The 26055-nt window shown below is 35.2% G+C and overlaps 1 protein-coding gene across 2 annotated transcripts in view; it reads left to right on the top strand.

The window, feature by feature from the left end:
* GABRG2 (gamma-aminobutyric acid type A receptor subunit gamma2) overlaps nucleotides 1-26055 on the top strand; it is a 113843-nt gene that overhangs the window by 39832 nt on the left and 47956 nt on the right. For both annotated transcript variants that reach the window (XM_015067006.3, XM_015067007.3), the window contains exons 5-6: nucleotides 1118-1200; nucleotides 4628-4765. In XM_015067006.3, coding sequence (XP_014922492.1) covers nucleotides 1118-1200; nucleotides 4628-4765 — 221 coding nt within the window. The remainder of the gene's footprint in view (nucleotides 1-1117; nucleotides 1201-4627; nucleotides 4766-26055) is intronic.

Raw genomic sequence — 26055 nt, 5'->3', positions numbered from 1 at the left:
CTGCTAGTTTTGTGACTGAACAAGTTAAAGTACATTAAAGCGATAATAACATTTATTAAATGAGAGAAAAATTTATCATGCCCAGTGTCACATAGATGATTAAAGGCTGAATAATTATTACTTATATTTTAAGATCAGTAGTTGCTCTATTATACCATAGAAAAATGAAATCTCCCCAATTAATAATTATGCTGAGTTATAAAATCTTTTAAAATAAATTAATATTTATAAAATAATACTTTTATTAGTTCAAGATTATTCTCTGTACTTTGTAAGAAATATAGCTAACAAATAAGAAATCTTAAAAATAATCAACCCACTGCCATTACAATTTTAGAGTATATTCCTACTTGTCCAAAGATGGTCCAAAACATCTGGGACTCCATTAAATTTCTCCATCCTAGAGTCCTAGCCTATATCGAGATCCAGAAAATCTGTAACTTTAATAAACACCCCAGATGCAAACTAATTGAGGTTCACTGGCAAACATTTTTCGAACATGTCTGTATATGTGTATTTAACATGTCTTGTTTGCTATTAAGTATTCTTCTACTCTGTAACATCCTGTCTAATGGCTTCATAGTGTTCCATTATAAGAATGCATAATACTCCATTGTGAAATATAAGTGTGTTAAAACTCACATATAGTAATTTAAATCTAACAGCTACCAAGTACTTACAAACAGAAGGTTCTGCTTTAATTAGCAGATAAGATCTGAGAATTATCAGCATTAATTTACATGCAAACAGTAAATGAGCTTAAGTTCCTAAAACAATTTGTTCTGTTAAGTTAAATATATTCACCAAGCAATCTCATGTGTGCAATTAATTTGCCAAAAAAATTACGTGGTCATAAATTTTGGAAAAAATGGAATTGAAGCCAATGAGATCCTATTGTTTGTTCTGTGAAAATGAATGGACTACATTAAGTCTTAAGTAATTTTCTCCTGGACTTGGTGGGTTTCTTCAGGGAGAATCACCTTGAATTATCAATAGGAATATGAGATATATTCTCCAGGAACAAAGATGAAGAATAGTCATTAAAAATTGCATTCATGTACATTCTTAAAACTGTGTCTAAACTCTTTCTATTTGTGTTTCATATCCTTCTGTTTAGGTTGACAATTGATGCAGAGTGCCAATTGCAGTTGCACAATTTTCCAATGGACGAACATTCCTGCCCCTTGGAGTTTTCCAGCTGTAAGTAATCTCATTCTGTATTCTGTATCCTCTCTCACCAACAGTTTCCTAATTGCAATGCCAACTAATTGGGATACTCCTAGAGAATGCAGAAACAAGCAATGTTGTTGACTTTGAAGATTTTGACAGTTACTTTCATCATAATACCAGCTTAACCCTATTAGAGTGATTTCCTGCAAAAAAGGATCTATTTTATTAGAATTTACAAGTAGCTTTCACTGGGGCATAAATTTTTAATAAATTCACAGTGGTTGCCTGGAGATATTTTTGTTTCCTTTTTTTTTTTTTTTTAATTTGTATTTATTTTTGAGAGAGAGAGAGCGCACATATAGGGGAGGGGTAGAGAAAGAGGGAAACACAGAATCCAAAGCAGGCTCCAGGCTCTGAGGTGTCAGCACAGAACCCAATGTGGGGCTCAAACCCACAGGCCCCACATCATTACCTGAGCTGAAGTCCAAAGCTTAACCTACTGAGCCACCCAGACGCCCCACCCAGAGACCTTTCTCAAGAAGGATTGTAAAGCCAGGCCTGAACTCAATGGAAAGGTATAATGGTAGGTTTTACATCCTTCTTCCCGGCTCCCACCTGCCCCCAATTGGCTCAGAAGAAGAGAGTAGCACGATCTTTGCTATTTGTTCTCTCCCTTACAGTGTCATCTGCTTATTTCAATTTCAGTATATGCGTTAAAGGTAGCAAAATTGAAAATTACCCACTTCATATGGAGTTTGAATAATATCTAGAACTAGTTATCTACCAGTGAATAAAAGACTAGTTTTTGGTGTCTTTTGGGTCTAGTTCAAATCCCAACTCCATCACTATAGACTTGAGCAAATTATTAAATCTTGCAGTGAGTCCACAATCTCAGGTGCCCAGCAGAGACTTTGACATGTGCCCTCCCACAATATTGTTTTGTTGATGTAATATATGTAAAATGCTTGATATGCTACCTCACACACAAAAGGATTCAGTAAAAAGATCTATTATTTCTATTAATTATTATTATTATCAGGAAATAGATTATATAGCAAAATGATCTGTGATGATTATAATACAAATTAAGCTTCATAGATAATTTCCTGCCTGAACTAAACCCAAGCTTCAGTGTCCCCCCGATGTTTGCCTCACTAATTGTTCAGGTCCACGTTAGGTTGCTCACCTCTTTCTTATTTTTGGTCTGACAACTATGGATAATAGGCAGAATGAAAAACTTATTATGAATTTTAAGCTTATATTTCTATAAGTAGAATTTCCCAGGCAGGGAGTGACAGAGACCCATACAAACCAACTAAATAATAATAGCTGTCCTTTCAAAAAGAAAAAAAAAAAATCAATGATGAAAGCAGCAATCATCTATTCATCATTACATAAATTCCAGAAGGAACTAGAGGAAAATTATCACTATCTATCGTATCTATTTAGAAAAGTTCCCATTAAATTGGGGCACCTGGGTGGCTTAGTCAGTTAAGCGTCTGACTTTGGCTCAAGTCATGATCTCATGGGTTCATGAGTTTGAGTCCCACATCTGGCTCTGTGCTGACAGCTCAGAGCCTGGAGTCTGTTTCAGATTCTATGTCTCCCTCTCTCTCTGCCCCTCCGCAACTTATGCTCTGCTTCTCTTTCTCTCAAAAATAAAATAAAACATTAAGAAAATTAAAAAAATAAAATTTCCCATTATAAATCTTATTTCATATGTTTTACTTTATCCAAGAATGGAATATTTTTAAGTAAAATCCTCCCCAAGCTTTAGGAGATGAGACTTCTTTTCTATTATTTTTTCAACTGGGACTACTCTTCTGAGTCAAATAAAATCTAGAGCTGGTGATTTCTGTGTCTTTAGGTCACTGATGGACACTTGTCTTCTGAACCCAAACACAACTTAATGTTTCTTACTGCTATCAAAAAAGTTAAATCATCAACATGTTCTCCATAGGGAGTTCCCTAACATTACTATTCTTTTTCTTGGTTCAACACATCCTGTCCCCTACCCCTTCTCCATGCCAGTCTGGGGATCATGCTTTGTTTTTTCTTGAATCTTAGTTAATAAGCACACAACACAAGCCTAGTTGGACCAAAAGAAAAGAAAAAGGGACGATGTTAGGGATCCTATTCCAGGTAGTCAATCAGCCTCCATAATTAAGACTTATATAGCATTATTAGTTCATAAATAGTTGAGATGATGTCTAGTTTTATTTATCATCTATCTATCATTTATCTATCATCCATCTATCTGTTTTTACTTGAGTTTATGCTTTTCTTTTAGATTTTATTTTTATGTGATCTCTACACGGAACATGGGGCTTTAACTTCCAACCCTGAGATCAAGAGTTGCATGATCTAGTGACTGAACCAGCCAGGTTCAGTCAGGCACCCCTACAGAGTTTATTCTATAATGTACTTCATAATGTTTATCCACTCAACAATTATACATTGGCCATCAGTCATGAAATAAGTACTACCATCATCTCCATAAAGAAACAAATAATTGAGGGAAAAAAACAAAGAAATTTGTCTAGGGTATTATGGCTAGCAAATGGTACTGATAATCTCTACATAATCAGTGCAATACCTCTCTCATGAAGGCTTTCTGTTCTCTTGGCTGAACATAATTAACTTCTTCAGAATCTACATAGTGCTCATTGGTATCTTCCCCTTGGCATTTCTACTTACTACTTTTTTTTTAAGTGTATTTAGTTTGGGGGGGAGGGGCAGAGAGAGTGGGAAAGAGAGAGAATGCCAACCTGGCTTCACATTGTCAGTACAGAACCCAACGTGGGGCTCAAACTCATGAACCATGTGATCATGACCTGAACCAAAATCAAGAGTTGGATGCTTAATGGACTGAGCCACCCAGGCATCCCACTACTTACTACTGTTAATTGTAGATTTCTGCGTGTATTAAAATGAAGTCCCAACAAATTGAGAGAGAGAGAATAATGTAAATAGTTGAGGTTATTTTTCTCAGTCATCTTCCACTCTAAGAGCATACCCTGGAGAGGCATTTGAGTCTCCTCTTCCATTATTTTCTGTTTCTGCATGACTCTCAAAACCTTGCCTTGTTTACTCCTCATCATCATAAAATAATATCTTGCATATGTGCTATTTATCATATATTGAATACTTTTTATATCTTACCTCAGACAATGTAAAGCATGCGTATAGTATATCCGAAACCATGTTTAGCATATCTTCTATGCAAATTAAGTTATTTTCAAGGGTAATCTTGACCTTATGACTTCTTAACTTCTTGTTGGGGTAAGATGTCATGTATTTATTTCCTCTATTGTGATGCTCTTTAGTTCAAGATCCTTTTCTAACTTAAAACGCCATCTCTCTCATACCTACTTCAGTGTCTTGTTCATGGAAGGTGGTTGCTACATACATTCATTTATAAATAATTTTAAATATGAGCTTTTCCATCTCATGGCAGATGGCTATCCACGTGAAGAAATTGTCTACCAATGGAAGCGTAGTTCTGTTGAAGTAGGTGACACAAGATCGTGGAGGCTTTATCAATTTTCATTTGTTGGACTGAGAAATACCACTGAAGTAGTGAAGACAACTTCTGGTAAGATGCTCTTGAAAGCAATTTTGAGTGACCCCTTCCAGAGTTAATATTCTGGTATAAATAATTCACAGACTTTTCAATACCTATCTACAAATAATATGCAGAAAATTAAATGAAGTGTTTTAATTTACCAGAGAAAATTATAATTGGTATTCTAGCATAATAGATAAATATAAATGGATTCTATCAGTTTGAAGCAAAATGGATTAAAATTGGATTAGTAACTTATTTGCTTAATTTCTTTAAGCAGAAATGACTGGCAATTATTTTAAAAGCAGACAATATTTATTAGGTGTAGGTGTAATGTTTCTTTTAGGAAATAACTTTTATGGTATATTAAAATAGCAGCATTTAAAGTAATCACACAGGGAAAATTAACTTTCTGCAAGTACAGAAATGTGATCATAATCGATATGGACTGATTCTGCATTCACTAATTTAATATTTTGAACTGGCTCTATTATGGATAAGGGACAGGCCTCGTTTCAAACCCCAACTGCATCAGTTACTAGCTATAGATGTTGAGAAAATTACTGAATTTCTCAGGGATTAAATCTCCCAGATAACTAATGTGGACAAAAAACCTGTTTCACAGGCATACTGTGTGTATAAAGGAAAAAACAAAAAAACAAAAAACAAAAAACAAAAAAACAAAAAAGAAGAGTGCTTAGAATGATACCTGGAACTTAGTGAGCATTCAATAAATAGTAGCTTTTACCAATACAAGTGTGTGTGGGACCTAACGTGGTCAGGAGCTCAGATTTCTTAAGAGAAACTAAAAATCTTTATTTTTACAACAAGTATCATGGATTTTAATGGCATTAATTGAATTTATTTGAAAACCCATGTGATATAATTTAAGCCTATTTCAGAGACCATATCTGTCTCCTGGGTGGCCAGTATAAACCCTCTGCAATGTTGAGTACATACTCCAAGCAAATTATTCCAGCTACTCCTTTTAAAATTGAGTTTGATATGTCCCAGTTTCAAATATAAATGATGGGTTCTCAGCTTAATGTCTATTAAGACATGTATTTTGATATATATTCCTGTGAGTTGAACTGTTTTCTGTTGATTTATTTGCACAAACCTGAGTTTTTTCCCTGAAATTCATAGAATATACTTTTGTGTTGACTAATTTGGAATAAGGTCTTGGTCTGCTATACATAGAGAAGCAAGTTAAGGACCTATGCAAAAATAGAAATTTAAGATTATATCTTCATAACCATCATTCTCCACATCAAAGAACTATCTGGTTTTAACACTATTATCAACAGTGTTTGCATATTTCTCCAACTCTCTTAATTTGCAAAAAGAATATAAAAGAAGGTCAAAGAAATGCTTGAGTATATTTTTGAAAAGTGGCCTTCTGTTCCCTTATTCACTGCAAATCCTGAACATCAAGTACTAGAACAGTCTTTTATTTGGTCCCTAAAAAAGATTTAGGATTGCCTTAGAACTGGTTTTCCATCTGTGAAAGGAAGAACATGTGTAAAAATAATTTCTAAGTCTGCATGCTTCCAGAATGAGAAATTGGGCATTAAATTGTGTTGTATATTCATATTTCTGTAATTGCTCCAGCACCCTAAAACAGAACCCCAAAACTGATGACTGGCCAGTCTTTTTAGTCATTTGAGCCCAGAGGGGCATTAAAACCAAATGGTGGTAAGGGAAGTGTTGGCTTTATATCATAGGGCCTAAATCATTCCCTCCCCAATATTTCATCTTGAGAATGATCTAGAGTATTTACTGTCTATTATGAGATATTTCCAGAAGTAAATGACCTACTTACTTAAAGCATGGCAAGAAATATTACCAAGGTTCCACAAAGCTATTAATCTTCCTAGGGAAATCAAAGCAAGACTGCATTGATATCAGATTTGATACTGAGTAGCATGATTTAATTGATTGCATCATTTGTGAATTTTAATACGGTGGTTAGCCTCCCTGTTGGTCTTGTTGTTCACTCCTTGCTCTTGTTGGTTTGTATTTTGTGTGCAGCACCATCTTAGTTGTATTTGTGAAGAGAAAGGACTGAATGGAAACTTAACACCAATGCTGAGAGGCAGCCTGATTCTCATGACAGTTGATTTTGTAATGACTTGAAGTTTCTGCATGACCTTTTGTTTGATTTCTGATGCCATTCTTACCTTCAAAGCAGAGCTTTACAACTAGTTAATATCTACAAGGAAGTTATAAAAACAGCTTTCTTGGGAAATTATCAGATCAAATTATACTCCTTTTAAATTTATACTCCTTTTAAATACGTTATTACAATGTGCTTTTCTCCTAGACTTACCATAAATGTATATCAGTTTAAGAAGCCTTGGTCAAAACTGGGTGAGAATATTGCCTACTATCTGACCTAGCTTACTGCAAGGCTTTCTAACCTTCATTCATTCAAGCCCACCTCTCATGACTTTATTATATTCAAGTGGTGACTATACTGCTGATTCCTTAGTATTTTTTTCTTTAAATTGATTCATTATTGTTTTTAGTAAAATTAATTTTTAAAAAGAAAGTTCATATTAGGGCCATAATGAAAAAGCAGAAGCATTTGACACAATAGAAGTTGATGCAAAAATACAATGAAAAGCGAACAAATGTTCTTAAATTTTAAGTGCATATATTAGTGTTCTGCAGACTGAGTATATTGAAAATGAGGGAAGGAAAGATATTTGAGAAATGGGAAATTGCAGCTGGCACCAAAGTAAAACATTTCATTGATGTAAACAGAAGAGTAGAAGACCATTTCTCAGGAAAGAATCTTCTCACCATGTAATTCAATGTCATCAGTGACAACCTTTGCTCACACAACCTGAACCTTCTTAATTTCCCGCCAGTCACATCTGTATCATACTTGAGAATAATATTGCCTTGGTGGTAGATGGATATGACTTGAAGAACATCTTTAGTTCACAGTCAATATATCAAAACAGATTCTGCATCCATGATTTTTCCTCCAAACCATCATGTCTTTATAATTGCTCTGCATCTGGGAATAGCACCATCATTGTCTCAGTGAGCCAGGCGTGAACAGTTAGAGTCATGTCTCTACCTCCCACCTCTAATGAATCACAAAGGCACTTACGCCTCTAAAGCATCTTGTGTAACTGTCCTCTTTTCTGTTGCCAATGCCCCGTCCTAGTTCAGGATTTGTCTGTTCCCATCTGGACTGTGTTGGTAGCCTATTAAGTTATGTCCCTGCTGTCAGTCTCTCTCTTCCACAGTCTATCTTTTACACATTAATCATAAAAGCTAGTGCTTACTGAGCACTAACTACATGTACTGTAGCAAACTTTTTATCCAAACAACCTAGTTGAATTTTCATAGCCATGGTCCTATTTCCTACACATCACACCCAAGGTATCACTGTGGATGAGGAAACAGACTTCTAGAGGCTCATTTACTGCAGGGATCGGTTACAAAACCTGGGCTATGAGTTCAAGTGATTTGCTCCTAGACTTGTGCTCTTAATTATTATGCTATTTTATTCCCACTGTGGTCTAATGGATCTTCTGAAAACACAACTTTCACCATGTTTCAAGAATTTAGTAGGTCATTAAGCACAAGCTTTTGTTCTCAGGAACTTTCCAACATTGTTTTCTATAATTTCCCACCTTGTGACAGAACTAATCCAACTATATTTTTCTGAATATAAATAGCCAATCATATACACACACTTAATCTTAATTTTTCTTCTCTGAATGGCTTCACAAATCCTTTCTATCTTCTTTATGACTTTAAGGCTTAAAAGCATAGCATCTCCTCAACGAGGTCTTTACTACCTTTCATCAAAACAACTTGGAGCAATTTTTAAATGTGTACTCTTGGAGTCAGGCAGCTCAAGTTTGAATATTAACTTGTATAAATTATTTAATATATTTAAGCTCAGTATCGCCAATATTTCAGGATTGTTCTGAGGATTAAGTAATACACTCAATTAAAAATGCTTAAAACTTTCTCTGACACACAGAAAAGACTCTGTAATAGAAGACATTCTTATTAATAATTATCATCATCGTCATCATTCCATTAATTCTCCCTCAGAGCATTTTCACCCACTTTATGAAGACATAATTTCTGCTTTGTGTTGCTTAAGGCACTTTTTTCCCTACTAATTTATTTATTTATTTATTTATTTATTTATTTATTTATTTATTTATTTAGAGTTAAATTCTAGTTAGTTAACATACAGTGGCAATATTGGCTTCAGGAGTTAGAATTCAGTGATTTATCACTTATATACAACACCCAGTGTTCACCACAAGTGCCCTTCTTGATACCCCTCAGTCATCTGGCCCCTCCCCCACCCCCTCTGTCTCATGGTTTGTTTCCCTCTCTTCTTTTCCCCCTCCCCTTTCCATGTGTTCATCTGTTTTGTTTCTTAAATTCCACATCTGGGTGAAATCATATGGTATTTGTCTTTCTCTGAGTGGCTTTTCTCGCTTAGCATAATACACTCTAGCTCCATCTCCATCAGTGCAAATGGCAAGATTTCATTATTTTGGATGGCTGAGTAATATCCCATTGTGTGTGTGTGTGTGTGTGTGTGTGTGTGTATACGTATATATACAACATCTTCTTTATTCATCCATCAGTCAATGGACATTTGGGCTTTCTCCATAGTTTGGCTATTGTTCATAATGCTGCTGTAAACATTGGGGTTCATGTACCCCTTTGAATCTGTTTTTTTTAATACTTTGAGTATATACCTAATAGTGCAATTGCTGGATCATAGGGCTTAGGCACTTTTTATTTACCCCTTTCTGACCCCTCATTCCAATAAATCATAAATTTCACAAAATTCACTTCTTTTAATCATCTTTGTACCCATGATGTTATTAGTATAGTGGCTTGCTTAGAGTTGTTGATGAGTAGCAATTGTAGAATTGATTGTTTATGACAATTATATTGATAAACCTGCAAAATTTCTCTCAATTTAATAAGCAGTGCAGAATTCTATTATGTATATTCTCATTACTCATTGTTTACTCTAAAGTAGAAGACTTTGTTCTTTCTGATCATGTTGCCATTGCCAGTTCACCAAATTATCTACATGATTTTTAGTATCAGGCAGAACTTTTTTCCTTCATGTTCTTATCCTGATGTGTGGGCTACAAAAGTGGGCAAATAAGTTTCTTAGGAGAATATGTGATCCAAGCGCCATCATTCTGAATCACAAAGAATGTATCACATTCTTCCCATGTTAGAATACCATGAAAGCTTCCATATTTTCTTTAGGATGCAAACTTCAGTGTTTCATGAAAATCCTCATAAATTTTTTGGTGAACCCATGAACATTAGATATTATTTACTTTTTTGTCTTTAATTCACCATTTTGGTTAGGATCCCATGTGCTTATTGTATTTTCCTAATTTCTATTATAAGAAATACATAAATATTAAAATAAAAAGTCCCTGTATCACTAAATTTACCTTACTTTCCAACAGTACCGGTCAGACCACAATTTTAGAAATAGCAGCTATGTGGATAGAGTCCATGTTCATTGCTTCATTTCTAAAATATTTAAAATTTACCCTATACCTTCAAAGCTTGACCACTATTCTTCCCCCATACCCTTAACCCCCTGAGGTGTTCTGTATAGGTAGTACGTACTTCATGTCTTTGTGTCCTGTATTCCTTATTTAATACCAAGCTCAAATCCAACCTTCTCTACCTGTATCAGCCTATATGTATTGGCCAAATAATTATCCAAGTAGAAAAAAAAAAAAAAAGGAAGAACTCCCACCTTCCACGATGTGTTTTAATTTAGATGTCTTTGGCAAACCAGGGGGACACTTTTGAAAACTTTACTCATAATGGAGGTGAACTATTTTAAGGGAAAGAAAAGGGGGAAAAAAGATCCAAGTTAACAGTATTTTTTTTTCTGAAGAGGTTGAAATAAACAAAAAAATTCAGAAACCTAGTTGGTAGGATAGAAACAACTGTGCATTCATCTCACAGTCTCCTGTGACTTTGGGTCACAATAAGCTGTGAGTTCATTTTAGTCAAAAATATACTTTCAAACTAGTTGAAGAAATGTAATGTCTTAAAATAAATCCATGGAAAACTTCATAGTAATTGACTTTTATTTTATTTTTAAGCTTTGATTTAGAAAAAAAAATAAGTTTGGTTTCAATAGAAGAAAACATAAGAATAACATAAAGAGAGCTGGACCAGGAATAGCCATCTCTGGGATGAAAGTTCCTTGCTTATAATAAGATGAATGCATTTTACTAGTTGCTTCTTTGAAATCCTTGTTCTTAGACCTATCCAGAACCTCTGACGTCACCACAGTTACACTATAGATGTCCTAATGTAGGAATGCCTTTTTTTTATATAAATTAAGTTTTCCTAGAATGTTCTCCATCAAGTTTTCAATAGGTTTTCAAAGCAAGTCAAATACAGAAACAAACTCCTTTACATTTTTAATTTAAAGGGAATAACAGTCCCATGCATGTATTTGTTTTTAGTGACATATGATGGTATATATGTTAACCCAAAATTTTATGTTTTTCTTTCTTTCAGTTGTAACCCTGCAGTATTTATATATTACATTTTAAAAAGTTCCACATCAGAATTTTAAATTCCAAGGTTGCTCTGACCTTGCCTAGTGGGGAGACAGGGCTTGAGAGATAGGGAGAGGTTGCATAGGAAGTCATATGAAATCTAAGGAAAATTGTTTGGCTTCAAGGTGATACACTTTATTTATGCTTACATTCCACTGGCAAGAATATTGTATGTTCCCGTGATGATAAAATGAGTCTGGGAAATGTAGCTCAGTTGTGTGCTAGGAAGGAACAATGGGTTTTATGGCTTTCTAGCATCTGTGCAACATGGTGTGCTATCATATTATTTCTCACAACAAGCCTCTAAGAAATACATTTTTTTGCTATTTGACACATGAAGCAACTTAAGTTTAGAGGGGCTAAATAATTTATTCAAGGATATTCAATAAAGCAGAGTTATTTATCCAGATACCAAATTTTTATCCCATTGCCTCTCATAAACATATTAGGCAAAGAGATGAATTAATTAAAAGAAAAAGTTAATTCTTAAGCTTGAAAATAGGTGATATTACACAAACAATGCAATGAAGTCATACAATAACCCTATATATATGCATCAAAAAATGTTAACTTATAAGAATAGGAATTATATTTGTATATAGCAATAACAAGTGAGAAACAATTTAGCAATGATAGCCTTTCATCTTTCAGAAGCATGTTTACTGCCTATGAGCTAATACTATTCACTTGCTTAGTGGACCAATTAGTCACTATCTAAATAAGGTTTTAATTAAGAAACTGTCAGATCCAGTGTATTTGCTATTTGTTCTTATAAGAAAGAAAACCTAATAAAGGGTTTGTATGACTACTATTTACAGTAATTTTGGGGATTAATACTTTATTGTGACAGTCTATGAGAACTAACCAGGTCAAGACATTAATTTTTATCCAAGTCTTTGGTGTTTCCTAATTCAATTGAAAATCTTACTTTGCCATATTTAAAAGACACATTCATCCGTGACTGATATGACTAATAGAGCCCTCCTGTCAAGCTGCTGCCCCAAATAAATGTAAAATATTAAATAAGTATTAAAATATAAAAATGGGAGATATACTGAGTCTACAGACATCATGCTTTCCACACAAACTCATTAATGATTCCTTTCACTCTGTTTGATGCAATTGACTAATTTCCTCTTCTTATTTTTGCACTTTCAGAAAATAATGCTATTCAAGCATTATAGATATGCAAATTTAAGCATATCAGAGACTGAAAAGGGAAGCAGACAGCAATGAGGAAATTTTTTTTTAATATTTCACTTTTTTTCCCAAAAAGAGTTTATTAAGAAGGTCACGACACATTGCAGTGCTAAACAGCTCAGAAAAGAATTTGCTGGACATATAAGCAGTGGCTGACCAGAATTTGTTTACCATGTTCACCTACCTCTCATGTAATCTATCTCATTCAGAAAAGCAAGAACAGTCTATTCCCAAAGGGCAGAAATAGGTCAGAAAGTGCAAGGAAAAGATAATTGACAAATATCTTAAACATGACTAAATTATTTTTTTTATATATCGATATCTCCACTGTTTAAGAAATTGACAGTGCTTCTCATTAACAGGTGAGTCACATCATAAATGTTTGATTTTTCATATTTGTCTTCCAGTTTATCTTCCCCAAAATTAGCTTTTCCTTGCTATGAATTATCTATCAGAATAATGACAAAAAGAATACTAAAAATAGCATTTTCTTAAAATTACAGTTGTTCTTCCATCCCCATCACAAATCGAATTGATTTGCCCTTAAATGCTTCTCTATCAGCTCTATAAGAACATTGAAGTACAATAAATAAGTGGCTTTGTTTAGAAGATAAAGCTTCAGTCAAGAGCGCTGAGTTTACTGGAATAGTTTCCAAACATGATTTCTAGTATGTTTAGGCTCACATGACTTAAAGCACCTGGAATTTCATTGGTAAGTGGTGAAGAGCTACATAACATATAAGACAATGTGTAATTCATGAGCTGTGTAATAGCTCCTTGTTAACCAGACAATGCAGTCATGGACATCAATTATAACCACCTAACGATTATACTTTCTTAGCTGGTGATTTCTTGCTCGCAGTATCAGTACTGAGAGTGGAAAGAGATGGATAGAGAAAGGTAAAATTTTAGGGCTAAATCTTGAAGATCAAGCCCAATTGTAATTTTACTTACAGGGAAATTACTCCAAAGAGGTAGAATCATTGGTTGTAACTTGGTAGCCACTTGTCCAACTCCAGCTTAGAGCATGAATCATTAGACATGGATGAGTTTCATTTAATTTTAGTCAGTATTGAACAATTGAAAATTTTCATGTGAAAATCTTAAACATATTTACATCTTAAACATCGGGGTCTTCATTTTCATTTGAACATGATTGAGTAGAGTTGGATTGTGACATTTCTGAAAAGGTGAGGTGCATCATTACCAGTTTACCAAAGTCCCTGTTGTGTTTTGGGGGCTTTGGGTCTTTTTTCTGTTACTGTTTCCTTATTTTGAAAACTAAGTGCATCTATATCTCTGTGGAAAACTGGGGAAAATGAAAGATAATCCCCAAATGAGCACTTATGTATACCTGGAAATGAAACTTTTGTTTGTTTGTTTGTTTGTTTGTTTGTTTGTTGCTGTTGTTTTTACTTTTAATAGGCAAAAAGAAATGAGCATGGAAACTATTATTCAGCCAATGTTTACTTGAGAATAGACAGTGATTTGCAGGGAAGTGCCAGAACCTATCCAGTCTACATTTCACTTGCTTTTTTATATTCTACAGCTGGATTTATTTGTCATAAATATATAGTATATGCAGTGCAAATCAATTTTAAGTTTATTCAGTTTATCTCTATAATCCACTTTCCTGGCAGATGGATTTTAAATAAAATCCTGGGTGGCTCAGTTGGTTAAGTGTCCGACTCTTGAATTCAGCTCAGGTCGTGATCTTGTGGCTCGTAGGATAAAGCTCCACATTGGACTCTTCTCTGACAGTGTAGAGCCTGTTTGTGCACTCTGAACACACACACTCTCTCTCTCTCTCTCTTTCTCTCTCAAAAATAAATAAATAAACTTAAATATATTTGTATATAAATAAACATAAAGTGGTGCAGTTACATAGATGGACATCTGTGTATCTAGTCTTGTTTGTATTTGTCTTTTTCAGCTCACATCTAAGCAGATAAAAGCTTGTTGCAATTTTCCTGAACATTACTGAGTAGCAGCCTTGCATAGCCAATTGACACTTTTTCCTGTTGTACTTTCTTGAAGATTGATACAATTATTGTTCTGCAATAAAGCTCTGTTCTTTATTATCCCGGATGAAATGATACAGCTGGATATAGAGCAAACAAACAAACAAACAAACAAACAAAAAAACCTGATTCCTATGTAAGAGTTGTCTTTGTGGTTGTACTATCATATAGTTGAATGACCTTGAACAGTCATATTTTGTTTTGACCCTCAATTTCTCTGTCTCAAAAAAACAAACAAACAAACAAACAAAAAAAAACCCCACACTATATTGAATTTGAAGCTTCTTTCACCTCTAAAATGCTGTGTTATATTTCCTGATATTTGGCAGTTTTGTTATAAAGCAATCTTCTGGTGGGCATTTATGTCCCCACAAGTTCCTAGTATAAACTTCCTAATGTTTTCTTATTCCATGAAACTTAGAAATTAACAGATCTATTTTATCTATCATGTATAGAGAACTTCAGTGGTAACCATGGGGGCAAGAGGCCCAGAGTGTTGCCATCGAGATGGTTGGTAAGTTAGTTAAGGTCTGAAAAAATGAATTTGGCATGGGAAAAATAGGCCCACAGTGGGTGTGGGGAGAGAGGATGGATGTGAACCACCTTTATTCTGAATGAGAAATTAGGAGAGGGCAAAGGTAAGACAGTGGCTTTGGCATGGCTTTCAGAGAGGAGAAAGAAGAGGCACTTGGTATCCTACAACAAAAAGAACACTTGCCCTCAAGTGTGCATAGTATGACCATAATGTATTATTTTTAAGAGCTTAATTGTGTAAATTTGGCTAATGGATATTGTGCTGAGAATTGGTGATCCCTTAAAATAGTATTGATCTACTACTTCTAAAATAATATGATGTACTAGCATTTGTAAGCTCTCTCTATATAAATCACCTCATTAACTTTTCACAGTATTTCTATAATGTGATGTTCATTTTCCAGGTGAGATGATTATGTATAACCAATCTTGTAGAAAAGTACCCAAAGAGGACAAAGACCTTGTGCAAATCATAGAGTAGGTCGCTAAACAGACAGCTTCCTGTCCAGCTTTCATCTGTGCATCTGTGTATGGCAGAATTGGACTATATTGGTCAGTTTAAGCTAGATTATGCTATGGTAGCAATAGCCCTCAAATATCAGTGATTTAAAGCTGAAAAAAAATATATTCCATTCTTTGGCATACTATTCTGTTGGCTGAGGGGGAAATAGAAGAATAAAATGATTCTTAAACTTCCTGCTTTGATAAACATAAGTGATTTGGCTCATATTCCCTTTGCCAAAGCAAGTCACATGGACAAGCCTGTTGCCCATGGGGTAGAATGCATGCTTCTCTTACACAAAGGGTCACTGGGCAAGGCCTTTGTAGGGAAAGACTTGGTAGAAAGATATAACAAATATTTGACTGCCAAGTCATAACCAAAATTTACCATTATTATAATCCTTTCTGCTGTACATGGCCCATCCCCTGGCCAGGTAAGCAGGTGTAGCTTGAGATGATATGGCAGGGAAAAAACCCACTAGCAAGGGGGAGGAATGATGAACTCTCAAAGAAAATAGAAACCAGTTTTTAAAATGTCTCCGATTCTGAGAATTATTCTCTTTAAAAGAGACTGTTTTGGTCAAGCTTGCTTATTTTGTCAATGACCCAGCCATGATTTCCTATTTATGTAAAATTGGCTTCAGAAAGAGCAGATGAAAAGATACAATATTAACATGGAAATGATTGTAGGGTGATATGAACTGTCACAGTTTATAAACATGGGCAGGATTTTCCCTGCTATACTTCTGGGACAGCTTTATTAATTACATTGAAAAACAAGTCCGTAAATATTGGCCCCATACTAAATCAAATTTTACAGATATTAGGCAGTGTAACTTCTAAGAAACAATAAACTAGCATCATCCTCTTGTCACTAGGAGGAAGTAATTGAACATGATTTCATAAAGAATGGCCACAAAATAATGAAAAGGTCAGGCTGTCTTGATTGCTGTTATTTTGTCATGATAAAAAATCTGTAGTAGTCTTGTATAAGAAAAGAGTGTAAATACAGTAGCTTCAAGTAAAATTGGAATCATTTTGTTTAATCTTAACAATAAAGCTATAATTTTAACACTTTCCTTTACAAACATTCTTAAAATTAATTCTGTCCCTCTGTTCTATAGGTGAAGCACATGAAGTATAGGATAACAATAATTAAAACATTTTTGCGTGGCTAGTTATCAGTACAATTACAACTCATCAACAAGAATCTGTGTCCCCAAGTCACTGTTCCCTGACCATTTATCTAAAATGAAGCTAATATAAAATGGAATTTTCATTTCACTGGCTGACGCCAAATAAGTGAGTAATAGGAGATATTTTGGTCCTAAAGATCTGCTCCTATTAATCTACGCACAGATGAGTAGTGTTGATAATGAGGGGGTGGTAGTGGTGATGAGGATGATGAGGAGAATGTTGAAGCCAGGTTTTATTGGGCATTTCCTGTATGCCAGGCTCAGTGCTAAGGATTTTACAAGGTTTATTAAATATATACCTGCAACAGCTTTAGAAGGCTGACCTTATTTTCATTTCTATGATCATGTAGCTAGGAAGTGGCAGAGACAGGGTTTGAACCTGTGCTCTGAGACTGAGCCATAGCATTTTTGGGAGGTCTCATTTGTAGGAAATAGCAATTTCCTTTTTATTAAGGAAAAAAGCTATTCACATCAACAGGTGTGTGTGTGTGTGTGTGTGTGTGTGTGTAGTATACAATAAAGGGCACATGCTTTCAAGGTACCTCATGCCCCGGCATACCATAACAACCTAATACGTTCCACTATTCAAGTTGATGGCAACGTTTAGAATGTTGATAATTGGATATATCAAGTTACAGTCAGTTTTTCTTTACAAAGATAAGAATGAGGAAGTAACAGGAGCATCTTGAACAAGGCTAGTTAAAATGCTTTCTATTACTAGAAGTATTTTCTATGACTCAAAACTCTATACAAAATGACATGTATACTATATTAGTAAAACATGACTTTAAGGAAAAGTTGAAAGGAAAGAATACTTGGCTAAGGGTGATATGAGCTGGCCTTAAGTCCTAGCTGACTTTATTAATAGGTTTATATATCTGAGCAAGTCATTTAACCTGTCAGACCTCACTTTGTTTATCTGTAAAATGGAAGAATTATAATTGCCCTACAAGAGTTGGTATGAGTATCTGAAAATGCCTAGAAAATTGTGAATAGCTTCGGAAATAGAGGACAACATGATCATAATATAATTGTATTTTCCCCTCTTTCTCATTCCTTTCCCTAACCTTCGAAATTCACATATTTCTGCATGATGATTTCAGGCATATTTAATGACTGAGAAAAGAAAAGTGATTTATAATTTATTAAAAGGTCATAGAAGATAGTGATTGATGCAATGATTCACTTCTGCTTGCTTTTGTAACCTTAAATTTAGACTAAAAAAAGAAAGAAGGCTGAATTTTGTCCAAAAAGGGCAGATGTGTGTGTGGGAGTGCTCTTTTAATAGCTGTCCCATAAAGTGACTTTGGAAAGATTTAGGAAATGGATGTTAAGTGGACTTGTTGATTTTATTGGCCATGACCAGATTGGGGTCTCTAACACACACACACACACACACACACACACACACACACACTCACTCACACTCACACACAAACACACGCACGCTAAATGTGTCAGAGAAATTATTTTCCATTCCACAGTACCAATAATATTCAATGCTGCAGTTATGTAATAAAGACAAAAACATGTAAGTCAAAGAGACTCCAGAATTGCCTACTCAAAGTGTCCTTATTTCTCATATTAAAAAGAAAAATAAAGTCCATGGAAGTGACATGGCCAGCCTAAGGTCTCCCAACTAGTTTCATAGGAAATGAAGCATCTAATAATTGGCTTCCAGATTTAATTCCAACAGACTCTCTCAAGCCTCTCTGTTAAGTTCTATAACTCAAATGTTTATGGGCAGGTCCTTTCCTATGTATCAGATATTGAGGTAAAATAAAATGAAGAAAAATAAAAACCAAAAGGGAAAGAATGACTGAGTTAAGAAGATGACCTATTTCTATTTCTATGTTGGCAGAAGATTTTGCATTCAGTGCTGTCTGAGAAATAAGTCATATGTGGCTTAGCAGTGCTGATAGCATAAGTCTACATTATTAGAATCTTATGGAGTGGTGACAGAAAAACTAGAAAAAGAGTTTTAAAACCCAGGTTCCACTCACAGTCTGCGTCTAACTTGCTGCATTACCTTGATCAAATCCTTTTATCCCTTTGTGTTTTAGTTTCTGTCAGTAAGATGTGCATGGCATTAGCGGGAGTCCTTTCTCATAGAGGTGTGGGGAGAATCAAATGAGATAATGGATGTGAAAATGCTTTATAACATGTTGGGAGTGCAGCACATATCCAAAGCATCACTGTCATCACTTTAACAATTACCTATAAGGCTTCCTCTAGATCTGAAGTTCCAGAGTCATGTCGTAAAGCTAAAGCCTAAGGATGTATATATCTTTGTGCCAGTAAGGAAGCTGAGAAATGAAAAACAAAACAAAACAAAACAAAAAAACCCTGAATCATTGAATCATTGATCTCAGCTCCAGATGGGGCAAGGCTGGGAGTGTGACTCAATTCTTGCCTTTCAGTCCTGGGTCCCTGGGATCAGATTTTGTCATCAGGACTTGATGAGGATGACAAGCTGATCAAAATTAAGGGTATTATTAAAGCAACAGGTTTTTTTTTTGTTTTGTTTTTGTTTTTGTTTTTGCTACTCTCTGGGGGAACCTGATATTAAAAGATCAAGGCTAAATGTACAAATGAAAGGAAAATGAAAGTTATACTCAGTGGAAGGCACAGGAAAATGGAATTTTGATGTTCCTTAGGATTAATGCATTTTCACCTAAAGTCAATAAAATACCTGCTCATTTGACAATCTTTAAGTCATTGTGGGTTTGTGAGAGAGCCAAGCAGGCTAAACTCAATGCTTTCACTTTTCTTGAGATCAAAAGTTAAACTTTTATTTATTTATTTATTTGTTTATTTAAAAAATTTTTTTTTGAGAAAGAATGGGGAAGGGCAGGGGAGAGGGAGAGAAAGAGAGAGAGAGAGAGAGAGAGAGAGAGAATGAATGAATGAATGAGAATGAGAAGCTTAAGCAGTCTCCATGCCCAGTGCAGATCCAGATGCAGGGCTTGATGGCACCACCCTAGGATCATGACCTGAGCCAAAATCAAGAGCTAGATACAACTGACTGAGCCACGCAGGAGCCCCAAAAGTTAGACTCTTATATGGAAAATATAGGATGGGAAACATTTTGAAATTAAAATTTGTGTAGGGATTTAGAAACATATTTTAAGAAAATTATCTTTTCCTTTCAAAATATTCAATGCATTCTCATGATTGCAAGTGTGGGTGCAAGAATAAGGACAAGAGTCAGCATTAGTGCCAGTCTCCATTCTGTCTGGGACTAAGAAAAAGAGATGCTTATTTCTTCTTAAGAACGAGTATCCTCACTGAACATTTCTCTAGGAATAAATGGTGCTTAATTTAAGACATCACAGTTATTCAGTGGGACAATTAATAACATGATTTATTTATTGAAAACATACTATGTACAACAAACTGCCCCTGGTAATTTCTATAAAACTTCTTTCTTAATCCCCATAAAAACCTCCAAGTAGATATGATCAACTACCCTCCTTTCAGAGATAAGAGAACTGTAACTCAAGGAAATTAGGTAACTTGTCCAAGCCCTCCCAAGCAGTAAGAGAAATAGAGGATTTGAAATCAGATTGAACAGGTCACATACCCCAGGTTCTTAAACATTCTACTTAGTAGAATTCCTTAGGAGGATGTTTTTGGTGAGGGACAGGGGATGAAGAGGAAGAGGGAAAATAATTCTGTAGTTAAAATTTACTTGAGAAATCACTGGAAATTGAGACCAGCATGGCCAGAGCACTTGCTAGAGATGTTAGTAGATTTTGCCAAAGGTAGGTTCAACAGTGTGCTTCATTTCTCTGTAGTATTCCCTCACACTGTGTTAAATAATTAAAAGAAAAAATGGTAAAGGTCACCTGCCATGTCCCTGAATGGTTCAGCTTTTTTATTTCTTAAATGCTATGTACTGGTGAATTTCACCAACTCTAAGAATAGTCAGAAAGTCAGTGTAGATGAGGGATTCATGAAAATTAGTGGGTAAACCCACTCAAAACATACTGCATAGAAAGATGGTTTCTCCACTGTTTTGTTTTAAACTGACCCAGGATTTTCAATCTTTTACAGAAACTGTACCTTTTTAGGAAATGTTTAAAAAATCTAAAAAAGATTTTTTTTTTTTTTTGCTATTGGAATGATTGATCCCTACTACCAGTGTTATTTAATTCTCTCAATTACCCCATGCAGTGGGTAAATTAGTACAGCCACTTAAAAATTTTTTAATCTTTATTTATTTTTGAGAGAGAGAGAGAGACAGAGTGTGAGCAGAGGAGAGGCAGAGAGAGAGGGAGACATAGAAACTGAAGCAGGCTCTAGGTTCTGAGCTGTCAGCACAGCTGATGGAGGGCTCAAACTCACAAAAGTGAGTTCATGACCTGAGCCGAAGTTGGATGCTTAACCGACTGAGCCACCCAGGCGCCCCAGTACAGCCCCTTTACAGATGGAAAAATCGATGCTCAGAAAGGATAAGTACCTTACCCAAGGTCATACAGCTAGTGAGCAGAAGAGCTGGGATTCAGACTCAGTTGAGACCACAAAGCCTCCCTCTGTATATCTATGCAATGCTGCTGAACTCTACCAAGAGTGGCTGAAAGCTCTGACCTCTTTGAGGTCACCTAAGTTCCGTTTGTTGCTTATTTATGCAGGACTTCCTATGTTCTAAGCACCATTAATAGGGTTCAAGACAATAAGTTAACCATAGTCCTTGCCCTTGAGCAGCCCACAGTCCAATGGATTGACAATGAGCTGCATCTAACTGAATTTTAAATAACTTTTACATGAATCTCTGTGACAAGACTGATGAAGTATCACACACAAAAACCCATACTTTTCACTAAACCAGAGCATGTTAATGCATACATGCTTCAATAGCATGCCATCCTCACTCTTTTTTCCCCCTGAATGAAGAAACTATTGTTCTAAAAACTTCTCAAGTTCTTAAAATACATTAGTATACATTTGCAACATAATTTGAAAGTACCAGTATGCTCATTATCTTGTTTAAGAGACATTGTAGTTCTTAATTGTGACTGCTCTAGGGGCTTCATTTAGTGAGTTGCCTACTTCCATCCATCCCTCATTCTGGCAGTTGGGATGCTTGCCCCTGTGATGCTCAATGCCTCCCAGATAGAAGCTGGTGGGAGAGAGGTGTCTGCAGAAGCCAACTGCCAGTCTAGCACTCTGAGAACCAATCTGGGGAGCATTTGCTAACATATCAGCCAGTATGGCATTTCTATACCTATGCTGGCTTAATGATGAGTAAAATTCTGAACTGTTTCTAGTTGACTTCCCTGTCTTTCATTCAATTTTTGGCCCATGTAAGTACCAGGCATGAGCATTGTGTCCAGAAAAATCTGATCTGTCTGTAGTTCCAGATTTGATAGTCATTTAATGTTTCATCCAACCTTTCAATCCATGCTCAGTCCCTCAGGAATCCATTTTGTAATAGGTCATAGCAAGAAGGGTATCAGGAGAAAAAAAAAGAGTACCAAGTTCTCTTTGAGACCCTACAGCTCTAGCATTGCAATTTCTTGTCTAAACATGACATTATATCTACTAGAATTGTCTGTATAGTGCTGATATTAGGAAATTACAGTCAGCACTCCAGCCTGTAGGTTTCACTTGAATAATCAATCTTTCTAGCCTCTTGACTTGGGTAAATTCTGGAAGAGGAGTCAGGTAACCTGAGCTCTGGGGCCATCTCTGTAAGCTGCATGGACTTTGGCAAGTTTCTAGCCTATTTTAGCCACAGTTTCCATGCCTATAAATAAACCAAAATATCGTATTTAGTCAACCATAGAGAATATCTCTAATAATTAAATGAGATTAAAGTATATGAAATTGGCTTTGTAATTGCAAAGCACTACGTACCTCCACAGGATCATTTGTATAGTGTTATATAAGTTCAGTTAGTTACGTTGTCCATTATTCATTTGGTAATTCCAGAGCACATGTGGTAAAGAAAATGTTTATTTAAAACATGATACTAGGTTCAAAGTTACATGAGGTATCAATCTCTCTGTCAAGCTTAAAACCTATTCATTGAAATAATTATAAAACTGTAGAGGAGAGAAGCTCTTTACTCTCCTTGTTTAATTCAACTCAAACTAGTCTGCATAGCTACTTTTTCCATTCCCTCAACTAAAAGTATTGACTGATGCCCTTGGTAATTTGAACATTTGAGGTTCATGGTTGACTCTATTACATGTCTATGTAATTCTGCTGAATTTACTATTTATCCAGAGTTCTGTTTTTGCCCAAATATGTTTATGAATGGCAAACTATTTTAATGACACACTAGACATTACATGAAGTCATATATTTGGGTGTGGGTTAATTGTGAGTGATTATCAAAATAATAGATATTAAAACAAATGTTATACTTCAAATTCTTAAAGTAAATGAATCTAGATTTATGGTCTATAATTTTAGGATCTATTTATGTGGGGAAGGTAACACTGATAAACAATTGGTAGAATCTTCTCCAAAGAAAGAGTCTTGGGTCTATTTTTTTAAGTGGTGGATAAAGTATACTTTTTGTAAATTTTTAGGTTAAAATGCACCTAAAGACAGCCTACCACAAGCTCTTTGTATTTGAGGAGAGGGCTTCTCCTTTATAAGACTGAAAGTCTTGTTATGGAAGTCCATCTTCATTGTTATCTCCTGAGCAACTAGCACAGGATCTGACACAGAGAATGTTCCATAGAAGTCTATTGTACAACTGAAGGAAGACAGCTAGAGGAAACATCTGACTCCTCACCTTTTGGTAGTAAATGGCCACAGTGCAAAAGACTTCATATCTCCCCAACATTGTCAAAGACAAAATCTCTCCTTGGAATTCCTGGTATTTATCTACTATTAACTTTATTTTTTTTAATGTTTATTTATTATTTTGACAGAGAGACAGAGCATGAGCAGGGAAGGGGCAGAGAGAGAGAGGGAGACACAGAATACAAAGCAGGCTCCAGGCTCCGAGCTGTTAGCACAGAGCCTAACATGGGACTCAAACTCATGGACTATGAGATCATGACCTGAACCACAGTTGAACGCCTAACCAACTGAGCCACCCAGTCGCCCCCTATTAACTTTAAATTTGGTCAGTTTCACATTCCTGAACCAATTGTTCTAGCCATGAGGATAGGATTGTCCCAGTAATCCTCTCCATAGGATATGGAGTGGGATGAGTACTTCCCAAATTTAGTGGCTGAGAAAGAAGAGTAAATACCCAAAGGTAAGAAAGTAAGGTACTTGGGTCAAAGAGGGAGGGAGGAGATAGTAAGTAAATTATAATGATACTCATTTTCTTAAACCTTGAGAATATTTGAATAAAATCCTAGTACCAAGAAAAATAAATAGGTAAAAAGAAAAATCAGTTAAAAATATATCAGTATCAAATTTACCACTTCTCATTTAATGTAAAACCTAGAGGTTAAAAAAAATATATATTTGGTATCAGAGCTTAAATAGAACATATTTTCTTGTATTCTTTAAAAAATGCATTCTTGGTGGAAATGGTCCAAGGTAGGAAAGAGTGTATTGTCAGTAGCAAAATTTACACATTATTAATGTTTACTTCATTCACTGTATAAACTAGGAATGAAAGTGAAGCCAATAATATAAAACAGTTAAGAGCAGATTATGAGTGCTGTCTCAATCCAAAGAGATTAGATTATACTACAGTAGCAATCACATGGCCATGTCTAACTTCAAAGGGGGTGAATGGTTTTCTACCCTGGTCCAGAAAGAATATTTGTAAACTGCATAAGCATTCTACAGACACTTAGTAAAACATTTTAGGAATTAACAAAAAAAGAGATTTCAAAGTTGTAGTTATATGGCCACTGAAGCACATTTTTCTTTTTTAACTTAGTGGTGAACAAGAGAATTTTTGAGCAAAGCAGTATAGCACAGTATAAAGAAGACTATCATTAGAGTCTCAGCCATGCTCCTATCCTGGCTTTGCCACTCACTAGCCTGTCTTTGAAACAGTCACTTGAACCCTCTGGGCCTCAGTTTCCTCACCTTTACAATAAGACCACAAAGATGTTTTTCATAGGAATATAGTGAAAACAACAACAAGATCATATGTAATACACTAAATACAATGCCAGGCAAATATTAAGTGTTTAATAAAGTATAGCTGTTAAAGCCCTCAGTGTCTTATTCACAGTAATTAATTTCAAGTAAAAGTGTTAATTTGACAGTTGTAGTTTTTATTTCATCATAAAAGTAATACAGCTTGATCTCAACTAATTTGGTTGAAAGAACTTACTTATAAAGACATGAGGCTTGTTATAGATTATGTCCCATTTAGTATGAATATTATCATAACACAAATGTGCTTGATTATGGCTACTGCTCCAGACTCTTCTGAATTGTTCCATAATCCATGTCATATGCATAGTGTTCATTTTGTAAAATCTTTTTAGAAAATGGCTTCAGAACACATTTATCCCCAAGACGAGTGGGGGAAAGGATTTTATGTCTTTACTTCAATCTCTGCAGTTGATCCAAATGATTGTGTTTCTCACCCATGCAGGGCATTAAAATGACTTAAAAAGACAATTGGTTCTTTCCTCTTTTATAGCAATGTGAGGGCTCTGAAATAAAACAAAGTAGAATCACCTTGTTAATTTTTCCTTTACTCCTTTGATATTTTTAGAGTGTTTTTTCTCAGAAGACATTATGGGTACTCCAGCATTGCTCCTGCTACTTACTCAAAATACAGACTTCTAGACCCCTCCTCATATCTGTAGAATTAGAATCCCAAGATGTGCAGCCCTAGACTCAGCATTGTAAACAGGATCCCAAGGTGATTCTTAGGCATAATAAAGTTTTAGAAGTGCTGCCTCAGATGCTAAGGATAAGCTGGCCTTTTTATTTCCTATTGCATAAGTGATTCAGTCCATCCCTTACACGTTTCTTCCCATATTATATTGTGTAATGCATCCTGTATTCCCGTCTTCTATTTGCTATCATTTGAAGTCCCTCCTATTGTATTTTATATGCCTTTTAGTCCCCTGGCATATTTAGTTGTACTTTTTTTATTGCCTATGATTACCACCAGTGCTTTCTAAGTAGAGGTCTTGGAATAGCTCATAGGAAAGGAGAGTACATTGACCTTCTTCAGAAAATTAATCCAGACATGGCAAAGATACAGGGAAACTCTTTTTCTCTTTGTAGATATGATAGGAATGTAACAAAAGGTATGGCTTCTTTCTTACTACAACATCTGACCAAAGTGACTAAGAACTATGTGGTGATGTGAGAGTCTCAAT

Source organism: Acinonyx jubatus, chromosome A1, assembly GCF_027475565.1.
Source record: "Acinonyx jubatus isolate Ajub_Pintada_27869175 chromosome A1, VMU_Ajub_asm_v1.0, whole genome shotgun sequence".
Taxonomy (NCBI): Eukaryota; Metazoa; Chordata; class Mammalia; order Carnivora; family Felidae; genus Acinonyx; species Acinonyx jubatus.
The sequence above is the reverse complement of the archived record's forward strand: the minus strand, read 5'-3'. Positions and strand labels throughout refer to the sequence as shown.